At 70.4% G+C, this 15,418-nt stretch overlaps 1 protein-coding gene across 1 annotated transcript in view; it reads left to right on the top strand.

Moving 5' to 3' along the window:
- The first annotated feature begins 168 nt into the window (after window positions 1–168).
- The window catches only part of OPLAH (5-oxoprolinase, ATP-hydrolysing), a 15,576-nt gene continuing 326 nt past the window's right edge, over window positions 169–15,418 (top strand). The window contains exons 1-22 of the mRNA XM_074846002.1: window positions 169–483; window positions 1,765–1,956; window positions 4,562–4,676; window positions 4,766–4,889; window positions 4,963–5,158; window positions 6,023–6,188; window positions 6,254–6,392; window positions 6,585–6,652; window positions 6,726–6,988; window positions 7,089–7,201; window positions 8,175–8,345; window positions 8,428–8,565; window positions 9,692–9,830; window positions 9,917–10,029; window positions 10,778–10,929; window positions 11,039–11,199; window positions 11,290–11,391; window positions 11,494–11,668; window positions 13,216–13,400; window positions 13,486–13,617; window positions 13,719–13,853; window positions 14,864–15,013. Of these exons, the coding sequence (XP_074702103.1) occupies window positions 310–483; window positions 1,765–1,956; window positions 4,562–4,676; window positions 4,766–4,889; window positions 4,963–5,158; window positions 6,023–6,188; window positions 6,254–6,392; window positions 6,585–6,652; window positions 6,726–6,988; window positions 7,089–7,201; window positions 8,175–8,345; window positions 8,428–8,565; window positions 9,692–9,830; window positions 9,917–10,029; window positions 10,778–10,929; window positions 11,039–11,199; window positions 11,290–11,391; window positions 11,494–11,668; window positions 13,216–13,400; window positions 13,486–13,617; window positions 13,719–13,853; window positions 14,864–15,013 (3,303 nt within the window). The 5' untranslated portion in view covers window positions 169–309. The remainder of the gene's footprint in view (window positions 484–1,764; window positions 1,957–4,561; window positions 4,677–4,765; window positions 4,890–4,962; window positions 5,159–6,022; window positions 6,189–6,253; window positions 6,393–6,584; window positions 6,653–6,725; window positions 6,989–7,088; window positions 7,202–8,174; window positions 8,346–8,427; window positions 8,566–9,691; window positions 9,831–9,916; window positions 10,030–10,777; window positions 10,930–11,038; window positions 11,200–11,289; window positions 11,392–11,493; window positions 11,669–13,215; window positions 13,401–13,485; window positions 13,618–13,718; window positions 13,854–14,863; window positions 15,014–15,418) is intronic.

Below are 15,418 nucleotides of genomic sequence, written 5' to 3'. Positions count from 1 at the left end.
TTGCGCGCCCTCGCCCCCGCCGCTGCACTACGGCTCCCGGCATGCCCCGCGCGGGACTACGGCTCCCGGCATGCCCCGCGCGCTCCGCGGCGGAGACCACGCCCTCAGCGGAGGCCACGCCCATCCCGCCGCGTGGCCCCGCCTCCAGGAGCCGCCCCCTCTGTGACCACGCCCCCGCGGGGCCGGTGCTCGGCGCTGCCCGGGGGGACCGACCCGGATCGATCTTTTCCGAGCTTTTTACCGATCGTTAGCGATCTTTACCCGTCCGTGCCGGTCGTACCGGGCCGTCCGGTCCCGTCCGGTCCCGCCATGGCGGCGCCGTCGGTTCCCGCCGGGTTCCAGTTCGCCATCGATCGCGGCGGCACCTTCACCGACGTCTTCGCCCGCTGCCCCGGGGGTCGCGTCCGCGTCCTCAAGCTGCTCTCCGAGGACCCGGCCTACGGAGACGCCCCCACCGAGGGCATCCGCCGCGTCCTGCAGGAGGTGCCGCCGCCGGGACACCCCCCCCCCCCAGATCCCCTCGGGACACCCCGGGACCTCCCCCTAAGACCCTCCCCCCGGGGCCCTCCCCTGGGACAACCCGGACCCCCCCTCCGGACCCCCTTGGGACCCCCGAGACACTCATGGGACACCCCGGGACCCTCCCCCCGGGACCCTCTTCCTCCCCCCGAGACTCCCCCAGGGACTCTCACTCGGGGCCCTCCCCAAGACCCCCCCGTACACCCCCCCCGGGATCCCCTTAGATCCCTCCTGGACTCCCCCAGGGCCACACCCGGGAACACCCCCCACGCCCCCCCCAGGACGTGTCCAGGACCCTCCCCTCAAGACTCTCCCCCCGCCCTGAACCCCCCCCCATACCCTCCCCACTGGGACCCCCCCTCCAGGATCTCCCCGAGACCCTCCCCCCGAGACCATCCCCATCCCCCTGAGATCTTCTCCTGGGACACCCCCGGACCCCACCCCACTGGCACCTGCCCAGGACCCCCCCGGGACCGCTCCCCAGCCCCGGCCCCACCCCGGGCCAGCCCTGTGCCCCCTCCGAGGGCTGGGGGTTGGGGCAGCCTGGTCCAGTCCAGACCCCCCCTTCCCACCCTGCACCGGGGGGCCGAGGGTCTGGGGGGGGGGCTGAAGGTCCACGGGGGCACCGTGGGGGTGAGGGTTGGGGGGGGGGGGGGGATGAGGGTCCACAGTGGGGCCATGGGGCTGAGGGGCTGGGGGGGGGCTGAGGGTCCATGATGGGACCATGGGGATGAGGGTCTGTGATGGGCCATGGGGCTGGGGGGGCCACACTGGGGCTGAGGGTCCACGGTGGGACCATGGGGCTGAGGGTTGGGGGGGCTGAGGGTCCACGGGGGTGCCGTGGGCTGAGGGTCTGGGGTGGGGCTGGGGGTCCACAGTGATGTCGTGGGGCTGCGGGTCCATGGGGGTCCATGGGGCTGAGGGTCTGGGGGGGATGCGGGGCTGTGGGGGGCCTGTGGGGGGTCTGTGGGGCTGCGGGTCCGTGGGGGGGGCCATGGGGCTGCAGGTCCGTGGGGGGGGCATGGGGGTGATGGTCTGGGCGTGCTGCGGGTCCGCGAGGGAGCTTGGGGGGGGCCGTGGGGCTGGGGGGCCGTGGGGGGGGCTGTGGGGCTGCGGGTCTGGGGGTGCTGCGGGGCCGGGGGGGGCCGTGGGGCTGCAAGGCCATGGGGGGGCCGTGGGGCTGCAGGTCTGGGGGTGCTGCGGGGCCGTGGGGGGCCGTGGGGCTGAGGCCCGGGGTGCCGGCAGGAGAGGGGGGTGCCGGTGCCGCGGGACCAGCCCCTGGACGCCTCTGGCATCGAGTGGATCCGCATGGGCACCACGGTGGCCACCAACGCGCTGCTGGAGCGCCGGGGCGAGCGCCTGGCCCTGCTGGTCACCCGCGGCTTCCGCGACCTCCTGCACATCGGCACCCAGGCCCGGCCACGCATCTTCGACCTGGTGAGGCCCGGCCCCGCCGCCGGGGCACCCGCAGCGCCGGGGGATTAGGGTGGCACTGCCCTGCCACGCACGGCCTCCGGGAGCGGGGTGGCACGTCCCTGCGTGACCCACACTGCCCCGGGTTGGGGGGGCACCTCCCCGTGACCTTCACCTTGTGGGATTGGGGTGGAACGTCCCTGTGACCCACAGTGCCCCAGGTTGGGGTGCCACGTTGCCCTGCCCCAATGCCACCCAGGCTCAGGGTGCCACGTCCCTGTGACCTTCACCATCCAAGATCAGGGTGCCACGTTCCCACGACCCAGATCATTGGGGGTTGGGGTGCCAAGTCCCTGTGACCTTCACCTTGTGGGATTGGAGTGACATGACCCTGTGACCCACAGTGCCCAGGGTTGGGGTGCCACGTCACCCTGCCCCAATGCCACTCAGGCTCAGGGTGCCACATGCCCGTGACCTTCACCTTGTAAGATTGGGGTGACACGTCCCACACTGCCCCAGGTTGGGGTGCCACGTCGCCCTGCCCCAGTGCCACTCAGGCTCAGGGTGCCACGTCCCTGTGACCCAGATCATTGGGGGTTGGGGTGACACGTCCCTGTGACCTTCACCTTGTGGGATTGGGGTGACACGTCCCTGTGACCCAGATCATCTGAGGTTGGGGTGCCGTGTCCCCATGACCTTCACCATCTGAGATCAGGGTGGCATGTCCCAGTGTGACCCACATCATCTGGGGTTGGGGTGGCACGTCCCCGTGACCTTCACCTTGTGGGATTGGGGTGCCATCCCTGTGACCCACAGTGTCCAGGCTCAGGGTGCCACGTCCCCGTGACCTTCACCTTGTGGGATTGGGGTGACACATCCCTGTGACCCATAGTGTCCAGGGTTGAGGTGCCACGTCCCCGTGACCTTCACCATCTGAGATCAGGGTGCCATGTCCCCCTAACCCACACCACCCAGGCTCAGGGTGCCACATCCCCGTGACCCAGCTCATCTGGGGTTGGGGTGCCACGTCCCCGTGACCTTCACCTTGTGGGATTGGGGTGGCACGTCCCAGTGTGTCCCACACCGCCCTGGGTTGGGGTGCCGCATCCCCGTGACCCACAGTGTCCAGGCTCAGGTTGCCACGTCCCCGTGACCTTCACCCCCCGGCATTGAGGTGCCACGTCCCCGTGACCCAGCTCATCGGGGGTCGGGGTGCCACATCCCTGTGACCTTCACCCTGCGGCACTGGGCTGCCCCGTCCCGGTGCCCCGCGCTCTCCAGTCTCAGGGTGCCCCGTCCCGGTGGCCCGCAGTGCCTGGACCCGGGCTGGCCCAGCCGCGTGACCAGTGCGGCCCCGTGACCGGCACCGCCGGCGCTCGGGGCGATGTGTCCCCGTGCGACCCCGACCCCGTCCCGTCCCGTCCCGGCGGGGCCCGGTGCGTCCTCTGCCCGCCGCGGACGTCCTTGGCGGTGGCGGGAAGTCACCGGGTGCCGTGTCCCGTGAGCGCTGCTGGGCCCCGCCGCGGCCTCGCGCCAGCCCCGGCCCCGCGCCAGCCCCCACGCGCCGCCCCGGTTGGCCGGTGGCCAGCGGCAGCTCCGGCGGCACCGGCCAGGCCAGTGCGGCCCCGGGGTGGCCCACTGGGGAGGGGGACTCACGGTGGCCCCCCAGGGTGATGGTCCAGCCCACGGTGGCCCCCCAGGTGACATCCCAGTCCCATGGTGGCCTCCCCAGGTGACGTCCCCATCCCACAGTTGCCCCCCAGATGATGTCCTGGTCCCACAGTGGCCCCCCAGGTGACTTCCTCATCCTGCAGTGACCCCCCAGGGTGATGCCCCCATCTACGGTGGCCCCCCAGGTGATGCCCCTGTCCCACAGTGGCCTCCCCGGGTGACATCCCCATCCATGGTGGCCCCCCAGGTGACATCCCTGTCCCACAGTGGCCCTCTCAGGTGACACCCCCATCCCACGGTGGCCCCCCAGGTGACACCCCCATCCTGTGGTGGCCCCCCGGGTGACATCCCCATCCACGGTGGCCACCCAGGTGACATCCCTGTCCCACAGTAGCCCCCTCAGGTGACACCCCCATCCTGTGGTGGCCCCCCAGGTGACATCCCTATCCCACAGTGGCCCCCTCAGGTGACACCCCCATCCTGTAGTGGCCCCCCGAGTGACATCCCCATCCACGGTGGCCACCCAGGTGACATCCCTGTCCCACAGTGGCCCCCTCAGGTGACACCCCCATCCTGTGGTGGCCCCCCAGGTGACATCCCCATCCCATGGTGGCCCCGCAGGTGACATCCCTGTCTGTGTTGGCCCCCTCAGGTGACACCCCGGTCTCATGGTGGCCCCCCAAGTGACATCCTCATCCCACAGTGGCCCTCCAGGTGACACCCCCATCCTATGGTGGCCCCCCAGGTGGCACCCCCATCGGTGGTGGCCCCCCAGATGACACCCCCACCCTGTGGTGGCCCCCTGGGTGACATCCCCATCCCACGGTGGGCCCCTCAGGTGGCACCCCCATCCTGCAGTGCCCCCTAGGTGACACCCCTGTCCCACACTGGCCTCCTCGGGAGACACCCCCATCCCCGGTGCCCCCCGGGTGACATCCCGGTCCCCATCCCCGCGCAGGAGGTGGCGGTGCCGGAGGTGCTGTACGAGGAGGTGATCGAGGTGGACGAGCGGCTGATCCCGCACCAGCCCGGCTGCCGCCTCCCGGGGAGAGAAACCCTCCCGCTGCTCGAAGGTGGGGACCACCACCACAACAGGGCATGGGGGGGGGGGGTCTGGGGGATGACATCATGCCATGACCCCCCCCCTCCTGGCTGTCCCCAGGCTCCATGGGGACATCCCTGCTGGTGCAGCGGCCGTTGGAGCTGTCGGCGCTGCGGCAGGAGCTGGAGCGGGTGCTGGCGCGCGGCATCCGCAGCCTGGCCGTGCTGCTGCTCCACTCCTACGCGTGAGTCCCGCGGGGGGGGACGGGGACACGCCTGGGGACACTCCGCACCCACCTGACACCGTCCCCCCGGCAGCTGGCCTGGCCACGAGGAGCAGGTCGGGGCGCTGGCGCGGGAGTTGGGCTTCCAGCACGTGTCGCTGTCGTCGGCGGTGGCGGGGATGGTGCGGGCGGTGCCGCGCGGGTACACGGCCTGCGCCGACGCCTACCTCACCCCCTGCATCCAGCGCTACTTGGGCAGCTTCCGCGACGGCTTCGCCCGGCAGCTGCGGGTGAGCGGGGGTGCCGGGAACCCCCCCGGTGGGTGCCCGTGCTGCTGGGACCCCCATGGGCACCCATCCTGCTGGGACTCCCCTGTGGGCACCCATCTCACTGGGAGCCTCCCATGGGCACCCATCCAGGACCCCGCTGTGGATGCCTATCCTGCCAGGACCCCCCCACGGACACCCATCCTGCTGGGACACACCATGGGCACCCATCCAGACCCATCCCATGGGCACTCATCCTGTCAGGCCCCCCCCATGGGTACCCATCCCACCAGGACCGCCCCCCCCGGGCAACCAGGACCCCCCTCATGGGCACCCATCCCACCTGGCCTCCACCATGGGTACCCGTCCTGCCAGACCCCCCCACCACGGGCACCCAACCCTCCCCCCCATGGACACCCATCCTGCCAGGACCCCCCATGGGCAACCAAGACCCCCCATGGGCACCCAACCCACCAGGACCCCCCATGGGCACCCAGGACCCCCTCCCCATGGGCACCCATCCTGCCAGACCCCCCTGCCATGGGCACCCAGGACCCGCCCCCCCCCCCCCCCATGGACACCCCTCCCACCAGGAGCCCCAATGGACACCCATCCAGGGCCCCCCCATGGGCACCCATCCCACCAGGAGCCCCCATGGGCAACCAGGACCCACCCCCCCGCCATGGGCACCCATCCTGCCAGGCCCCCACCATGGAAATCCAGGACCCCCCCATGGACACCCATCCTGCTGGGATCCCCCCTGGGCACCCAAGACGCCTCCATGGGCACCCATCCCGCCAGGACCCCCCCACCATGGGCACCCAGACCCCCCTCCCAATGGGCACCCACCCCACCTGCCCCCCACCACCACCATGTGCCCCCCCCCAGGACGTGCCGGTGCTGTTCATGCGCTCAGACGGGGGCCTGACCCCGATGCAGCACTTCAGCGGGGCCCGCGCCATCCTCTCGGGGCCGGCCGGCGGCGTGGTGGGCTACGCCGCCACCACCTACGGCCACCACGGCGGGCAGCCCGTCATCGGCTTCGACATGGGAGGTGAGAGCGGGGGGGGACAAGGGGGGCCAGGGGGGGCCAACCGGGGCTGAGCCACGCTCCCCCAGGCACCTCGACGGACGTCAGCCGCTACGCCGGCGAGTTCGAGCACGTCTTCGAGGCCACCACCGCCGGCGTCAGCATCCAGGCACCACAGCTCGACATCAACACCGTGGCGGCCGGTGGCGGCTCCCGCCTCTTCTTCAGGTGAGGTTTGGGGAGACGCCGCCACGTTGAGGGGGGGTCGGGGCACTCCGGGGGGGGTGTCTGTGGTGGAAAGCACTCGCCAGAACCTTCCGCGGTGGCGGTGCGGTGGTGACACGGCGGTGGCGCGGTGGTGACATGGTGGTGGCGCGGTGGCGGTGCCCTTCCCCGCTCCCGCCGGTGTCTCCCCTCCAGGTCCGGGCTCTACGTGGTGGGCCCGGAATCGGCGGGCGCCCACCCTGGCCCAGCTTGCTACCGCAAAGGTGAGTGGCCGCGGGGCCGGCGGTAGCCACAGGGCCACCAAGGCGCCCGCGCTCACTAGCCGCCCCGGCGCAGGGGGCCCGTTGACCGTCACCGACGCCAACCTGTGCCTGGGCCGCCTGCTCCCCGAGTATTTCCCGCGTATCTTCGGGCCGGGAGAGGACCAGCCGCTGTGCCGGGAGGCGGCGGCGCAGGCGTTTCGGGATTTGGCCACCCGTATCGACGCCTTCGTAGCCGGCACCGGCGCCCACCGGCCACTCTCAGTGGAGGAGGTGGCCATGGGCTTTGTGCGGGTGGCCAACGAGGCCATGTGCCGGCCCATCCGTGCCCTGACGCAGGTGGGGGTGGCCCCGGGGGTGGTTGGGGGGTTCCCAGTGTTGCCGGCACCGGTGTCACCGCGCGGCGTTATGTGTCTCCCCCCCCCCCCTCCACCGCCAGGCGCGGGGTCACGACGCCGCCCGCCACGTGCTGGCCTGTTTTGGGGGTGCGGGGGGGCAGCACGCCTGCGCCATTGCCCGCGCCCTGGGCATGAGCAGGGTCTTCATCCACAAGTAGGTGAATTGGGGGGGGGGCTGGTCCCAATGGGGGGTGGGGGGGGGCACCCAGCACCCCCCAGTTGGTGTTGGGATGTTCCCAGCCGCTGGGGAGATGATGTGGGGTTGGGGGGCTCTGCCCTCCCCCCCCCCCCGAGGTGGGTGTGTTGGGTTTGAGGGTGACGCAGCCCCCCCCTCCAAGCAGATGGGTTTGGGGGTGTCCCAGGTCCCCCCAGTGGGGTGGGTTTGGGGGTACCCTGGTCCCTAGGTAGATGTGTTGGGTTTGGGGGGGTGCCCCTGGCATTGAGGGGTTTGGGGGTACCCTGGTCCCCAGGTGGGTGTGTGGGGTTTGGGGGTGCCCCTCGGTGCTGGGTTTGGGGGTGCCCCTGAGTGTTGGATCAGGGGGTGCCTGTGGACCCTGGACATAGGGGTGTCCTTGGGCACTGAGTCTGGGGGTGCCCCTGGGTGATGGATATATGGGTGCCCCTGGGCCAGATCAGGGGGTGCCCCGGGTGCTGGGTCTGGGGGTACCCCTGTACACTGGGTGTGGGGGTGCCCCCTGGGTGCAGATCTGGGGATGCCTCTGGGTGTGAGTCGGGGGGGTGCCCCTGGGGTGCTGGGTGTGTGGGGTACCCACAGGCACTGGGGTTTGGGGGTGCCCCTGGGTGTGGATCTGTGGATGCCCCTGGGTGTGAGTTTGGGGGTGCCCCTGGGTGTGGGGGTGCCCCTGTGCGCTGGATATCGGGGCACTGCAGATGCTGGGTGTGGGGGTGCCCCTGGGTGCGGATCTGGGGATGCCCCTGGGTGTGAGTCGGGGGGTGCCCCTGGGTGCTGGGTTAGGGGTACCCACGGGTGCTGGTTGTGGGGGTGTCCCTGGGTGATGGATATCGGGGTGCCCCTGTGCGCTGGGTTGTGGGGGTGCCCCAGGGCCGGTCCGGGCTGTCCCCACGGGGGGGGTGGCAGCGGTGGCAGCGGGTGCCCCTGGGCGCAGGTACAGCGGGGTGCTCTCGGCCTACGGGCTGGCGCTGGCGGACGTGGTGCACGAGGCCCAGGCGCCCTGCGCCCTCCGCTACGAGCCGGCCGCCTTCGCCCGCCTGGACGGGCGCATCGCCGCGCTGCAGCAGGAGTGCCAGGACGCGCTGCGGGCCCAGGGCTTCGCCGGGTGAGCCCACGGGGTGCCGGGGAGGGTGGGGAGGGGACACCCGGACGTGGGGGGACCCCGCGGTGACGCGGCGGTGCTGCAGGGAGCAGATCCACACTGAGGCGTTCCTGCACCTGCGCTACGAGGGCACCGACTGCGCCCTGATGTGCTCGGCCAAGGGGCACCCGCCCACCCCCGACTCCTGCCGCGCCGGCGACTTCCTCGCTGCCTTCACCAGCCGGTCGGTCCCGGCGCTGTGAGCCCCATCCCGGCACCATGATCCCCATCCCAGTGCCATGATCCCTGCCCCAGTGCCACGATCCCCGCCCCAGTGCCACAATCCCCGTCCCAGTGCTGTGATCCCCATCCCAGTGCCACAATCCCCATCCCAGTGCTGTGATCCCCATCCCAGCACCACAATCCCCGCCCCAGCACCACGATCCCCATCCCAGCACCACGATCCCCGTCCCAGTGCTGCGATCCCTGTCCCAGCACCACGATCCCCGTCCCAGCACCACGATCCCCTCCCAGTGCCACAATCCCCATCCCAGTGCTGTGATCCCCATCCCAGTGCCACGATCCCCGTCCTAGTGCCACGATCCCCATCCCAGTGCCATGATCCCTGTCCCAGTGCTGCGATCCCTGTCCCAGCACCACGATCCCCTCCCAGTGCCACAGTCCCCATCCCAGTGCCGCAATCCCCATCCCAGTGCCGTGATCCCCGTCCCAGCACCACGATCCCCGTCCCAGTGCCACAATCCCCATCCCAGTGCTGTGATCCCCATCCCAGTGCCACGATCCCCGCCCCAGCACCACGATCCCCATCCCAGTGCCACAATCCCCGTCCCAGTGCCACGATCCCCATCCCAGCACCACGATCCCCGTCCCAGTGCCACGATCCCTGCCCCAGTGCCACGATCCCCATCCCAGTACTGTGATCCCCATCCCAGTGCCACAATCCCCGTCCCAGCACCACAATCCCCATCCCAGTGCCACGATCCCCGCCCCAGTGCCACGATCCCTGTCCCAGTGCTGCGATCCCTGTCCCAGCACCACGATCCCCATCCCAGTGCCACGATCCCCGCCCCAGTGCCACGATCCCCACCCCAGTGCCATGATCCCCATCCCAGTGCCACGATCCCTGTCCCAGTGCTGTGATCCCTGTCCCAGCACCACGATCCCCATCCCAGTGCCACAGTCCCCATCCCAGTGCCACGATCCCCATCCCAGTGCCGTGATCCCTGTCCCAGCACCACGATCCCACCCCAACGCCAATCCTCATCCTGGCACTGCCACGCCGTGCCAGGGGTGGCCGGGGTCTCCTGGTGCCCCCTTGCCGCAGCCGGTGCCCACTGCCCCCCCCCCAGGTACCTGCTGGAGTTCGGCTTCACCATCCCCGACCGGCCTGTGGTGGTGGACGACGTGCGGGTGCGCGGCACCGGCAGCAGCGGCGTCAGCTGCGACACCCCCCTGGCCCCCAGCGGGAAACCGGCCCGTGTGGAGACGGTGAGGACGGGGACGGGGGGGCCCGGCGGGGCCTGCGAGGGGCAGGGGGTGACCCGACGGGGGTGACCCGGCGGGGGGTCCCGCAGGTGACGCGGTGCTACTTCGAGGAGGGGTACCTGGAGACGCCGGTGTTCCTGCTGGAGGAGCTGGCCTGTGACCACCTCGTCCCCGGCCCCGCCATCATCATCGACAAGAATAGGTGGGGACCCCGGGGGGATGGTGGGTTCCCAGGGAGCTGGGGGGGACCCCAAGGAGCTGGTGGGGACCCTGGTGAGATGGTGGGGAACCCAAGGAGCTGGGGGGGCCCCTGGGGGGATGATGGGCACCCTAAGGGGATGGTGGGGATCCCAGGATGACAGCAGGACCCCAGGGAGCTGGTGGGGATCCTGGGGTGACAGTGGGACTCCAGGGAGCTGGGGGGACCCCAGGAAGTCAGTGGGGACCCCAAGGAGCCGGTGGGCATCCTGGAATGACAGCAGGACCCCAGGGAGCTGGTGGGGATCCTGGGGGATGGTGGGACCCTGAGGAGCTGGTGGGTCCCTGAGGGGCTGTTGGAGACCCTGGTGAGGTGTTGGAGACCCCAAGATGCTGGTGGGGACCGCAGGGGGACGGTGGGGACCCCAGGAAGTCAGTGGGGACCCCAAGTAGCTGGTGGGGATCCTGGGGGGCTGGTGGGAACCCTGAGGGAGTCAGTGGGGATGCCAGGGTGACAGTGGGACCGCAGGGGGTTGTTGGGGACCCTGGTGAGATGGTGGGGACCCCAAGAAGCTGGTGGGGACCGCGGGGGGATGGTGGGAACCGCAGGAAGTCAGTGGTGACCCCAAGGAGCTGGTGGGGACCGCGGGGGGATGGTGGGACCCTGAGGAGCTGGCGGGTCCCTGGGGGGCTGTTGGGGACCCCGAGGAGCCCTGCGCCCCTCGAACTCAGGGTGCCGCCGCCCCCCCCAGCACTATCGTGGTGGAGCCGGGCTGCACCGCCAGCCTCACCTGCTTCGGCGACGTCTCCATCGCGGTCGGCTCGGGGCCCCCCCGGCCCGTCGGCCCCCAGCTCGACGCCGTCCAGCTCTCCATCTTCTCCCACCGCTTCATGAGCATCGCAGGTGGGCTCCGAGGGGGGTACTGGGGGGTCTCGGGAGGAGGCAGAGGGGCTCTGTGGGGAGGGGGCTCTCTCTTGAGGGGTCCCCCCCTGTCCCGCTGCTCCCCCCGCAGAGCAGATGGGCCGCATCCTGCAGCGCACGGCCATCTCCACCAACATCAAGGAGCGGCTGGATTTCTCCTGCGCGCTCTTCGGGCCGGACGGGGGGCTGGTGTCCAACGCCCCCCACATCCCTGTCCACCTGGGCGCCATGCAGGAGACCGTCCAGTTCCAGGTATGAGAGGGGGGGAGTCCCCCCCCCAACCCAGGACACCCCCTCCCGCCCCCCCCAGGACCCTCTCAGTCCTTCGCCATGCCGTTGTAGATCCGCAACCTGGGTGAGGACCTGCGGGAGGGGGACGTCATCCTCAGCAACCACCCCTGCGCGGGGGGCAGCCACCTCCCCGACCTCACCGTCATCACCCCCGTGAGTGTGGGACCCCCCCCAGGGCACCCCGGGGTGCAGGAAACACCCCCCTCCTTTCAATCCCAGGATGCTGGCTCAGCGCTGGGCTCCCTCCCCCCCCAGGTTTTCTGGCCAGGGGTCCCCAAGCCCGTCTTCTTCGTGGCCAGCCGTGGGCACCACGCCGACATCGGGGGGGTCACCCCCGGCTCCATGCCCCCCCACTCCAAGGCGCTGCGGGAGGAGGGGGCCGTCTTCATCTCCTTCAAGCTGGTGAAGGACGGAGTCTTCCAGGAGGAGGGTGGGTCTGTGCCGGCACGGCGGGGCCGTGGTGGGGACGGTGGGGACATCAGGGATGTGGTGAGGACGTGGTGGGGATGGTGGGGACGTGGTGGGGACAGTGGGGACACGGTGGGGATGTGGTGGGGATAGTGGGGACGTGGTGGGAACAGTGGGGACACAGTGAGGACACGGTGGGGACATGGTGGGGACATCAGGGACGTGGTGAGGATGGTGGGGACCATGGGGGGGTGGTGGGGACACGGTGAGGACATAGTGGCAGTGGCAGAGATGTGGTGAGGATGGTGGGAACTCGGTGGGGATGTGATGGGGATGGTGAGGACATTGGAGATGTGGTGAGGATGACAGGGACAGCGGGGACACTGTGGGGATGACAGGGACAGTGGGGTCATGGTGGGGGACACGGGACGATGGTGGGGACATGGTGAGGACATGGTGGCAATGGCAGGGACATGGTGGGGACAGTGGGGACAGGGTGAGGATGTGGGGATGGTGGGGATGACAGGGACAGTGCAGACATGGTGGGGACTTGGTGAGGACACGGTGGGGACACGGTGGGGTGACAGGGATGCAGTGGGGATGGTGGGGACTTGGTGAGGACATGATGGGGACATGGTGAGGACACGGGGATGGTGGGGACACGTTAAGAACATGGTGGGGATGGTGCGGACATGGTGGGGATGGCAGGGCTGCAGTGGGGACAGTGGGGATGCGGTGGGGATGGCAGGACCACAGTGGGGATGGTGAGGACATGATGGGGACAGTGGGGATATGGTGAGGACACTGGAGATGGCAGGGACGAGGTGGGGATGGTGGAGATGTCATGGATGTGGTGAGGATGGTGGAGATGGTGGGGACAGTGGGGACACAGTGAGGACATGGTGGGGATGGTGCCGCCATGGGGGAGATGACAGGGAGGCGGTGGGGGTGGTGGGGACATAGTGGAGGTGGTGGGGATGTCAGGGACGTGGTGGGGACTTGGTGAGGACACAGTGGGGCTGGTGGGGATGTGGAGGGGATGGCAGGACCGTGGTGGGGACACGGGTGAGAACACGGTGGGGATGGCAGAGTCATGGCGGGGAGATGGCGAGGACACACTGGGAATGGTGGGGATGGTGGGGACATCGTGGGGACACGGTGGAGATGGGGACATGGTGGGAATGGTGGGGACACGGTGGAGATGATGGGGACATGGTGGGGATGGTGGGGACGTGGTGAGGACACGATGAGGACTTGATGGGGACACAGTGAGGACACAGTGGGTGTGGCAGGGCCGTGGTGGGGACATGGTGAGGATGTGGTGGGGATGGTGGGGACATGGTGGACATGGCAGGGCCATGGTGGGGACAGTGGGGACATGGTGACATGGTGACATGGTGGGGACGTGGTGGGGGTGGCAGGACTGTGGTGGGGACACAGTGGGGGTGACAGGGACACGGTGGGGATGCAGTGGGGACAGTGGGGACGCAGCGAGGACACAACGGGGTGTTAGGGCCACGGCGGGGCTGGTCACCCTCCACCCTGGCCCCACTCACCCGCCCCCCACAGCGGTGACGGAGGCCCTGATGGCGCCGGGCCGCGTCCCCGGCTGCAGCGGCACCCGGAACTTGCCGGACAACCTGTCGGACCTGCGAGCCCAGGTGGCCGCCAACCAGAAGGGCATCCAGCTGGTCACCGAGCTCATCCGCCTCCACGGCCTCGCCGCCGTCCAGGCCTACATGGCCCACATCCAGGTGGGACCCCCCACCCCGGACCCCCCCAGCACCCCCGGGCACCCCCCAAACCCCGGGCGCCGCCACGTGACGCCGCCGTCCCCAGGCCAACGCCGAGGTGGCCGTGCGGGAGATGCTGAAGGGTTTTGCGGCGCGCTGGGGCACGGCGCTGGAGGCCGAGGACTGCATGGACGATGGGTCACCCATCCGCCTGCGGGTGCAGGTGGACCCCCAGGAGGTGAGTGGGTGGCCCCACCATGCCCCCCCCACCCCTCTGTGGCTCCACGATGGGGTTTGGGGGACCCCCCCCCACGGGTCACCCCCTGGGGGTCCCCACAGGGCAGCGCCGTCTTCGACTTCTCGGGCTCGGGGCCGGAGGTGTACGGGAACTGCAACGCCCCCCGCGCCATCACCCTCTCGGCCCTCATCTACTGCCTGCGCTGCATGGTGGGCCAGGACATCCCCCTCAACCAGGTGAGTGGGGGGTGTCCCCCCCCGGGCACCCCTGGGCTGTGGGAACCCCCCACCTGGGGCACCCCTGGGCTGTGGGACCCCTCCCTGGGCTGTGGGACCCCCACCTGGGGCACCCCTGGGCTGCAGGAACCCCCTGGGCTGAGGAACCCCCCTGGGCTGTGGGAACCCCCCCTGGGACACCCCTGGGCTGGGGGACCTCCTGGATGGGGCACCCTGGGCTGTGAGAACCCCAAACTATGGGGTACCCCTAGCTATGGGACCCCCGAGCTGTGGGACCCCCACCTGGGGCACCCCTGGGCTGCAAGAACCCCCTGGGCTGTGGGATTCCCCACCTGGGGCACCCCTGGGCTGTGAGACCCCCCAACTACAGAGCACCCCCATCTATGGGACCCCTGGGCTGTGGGACCCCCGCCTGGGGCACCCCTAGGCTGGGGGACCCCCCAGCTGTAGGACGCCCCCAGCTGTGGGACCCCCGACAATGGAACCCCCAGGCTGCAGAACCTCCTGTCTGGGGGATCCGCTGACTGTGGGACCCCCCCCAACTGTGGAACCCCCCAGCTATGGGACCCCCAGGCTGTGGGACTCCCTTGACTGTGGGAACCCTGAGCTATGGGACCCGCCTGGATGTGGGACCCCCCCGATTATGGGACCCCCACCTATGGGACCCCCTGGATATGGGACCCTTGGGCTGTGAGACCCCCAGGCTGTGGGACTCCCCCCGCACCCCCCCACCAGGCAGACCCCCCAGAGGAGCCTGGTGCTGGCCCGGGGTGGGGGGGGGGGCAGGGGTCCTGGCACCCCGATCCCCCAGGGGGGTGCTCTGGGACCCTGATCCCTTGAGACAGGGGGGTCCTGGGGCCCCAACCCCCTGGGGTGGGTGGGGGGGTCCTGCGCCCCTTCTCCCCCAGGGCAGGAAAGTGTGTGTGGGGGGGTGTCAGAGAGCTGGCGGTGTGGGGCAGGATCTGGGGGGGGCTGTCTAGGGCTGAGGAGCCTCCTCACCCCCCACCCAGGGCTGCCTGGCCCCCGTGCGTGTGGTGATCCCCAAGGGCTCCATCCTGGACCCCTCCCCTGAGGCCGCCGTGGTGGGGGGCAACGTCCTGACCTCCCAGCGTGTGGTCGATGTCATCTTCCGCGCCTTCGGCGTCTGCGCCGCCTCCCAGGTAGGGACTTGGGGGGGCCTGGGGGGCCTGGGGGCCTGGGGTGCTGGGGTGACAGGGGTTGGGGATCCCAGGGACATGGGGGGCTTGGGGGTTGGGGGTCCTGGAGGGTCTGGGGACCCAGGGAGGTGGAAGTCCAGGGGTTGGGGGTCCTGGGGGCTGGGGGTCCTGGGGTGCCAGGGGTCGGGGGTGCTCGGAGTTGGGGGTCACAGGGGTCCAGGGTGGGTCAGGAGTTCCGGGGGGGTTGGAGGTCCTGGGGTGCTGGGGATCGGGGGTCCTGGGGGTCCCAGGGGTTGGGGGTCCCAGGGGTTGGGTGTCCTGGGAGTCGGGGATGCCAGGGGTCAGGGGTGCTGGGATCCTGGGGGTTGGGGGTCCCGGGGGTTGGGGGTTCCAGGAGGTCAGAAGTCT

This window comes from Strix aluco, chromosome 1 (genome assembly GCF_031877795.1).
Source record: "Strix aluco isolate bStrAlu1 chromosome 1, bStrAlu1.hap1, whole genome shotgun sequence".
Lineage (NCBI taxonomy): Eukaryota > Metazoa > Chordata > Aves > Strigiformes > Strigidae > Strix > Strix aluco.
Note: the sequence above shows the minus strand (reverse complement) of the source record. Positions and strands in the feature narration are given on the sequence as shown.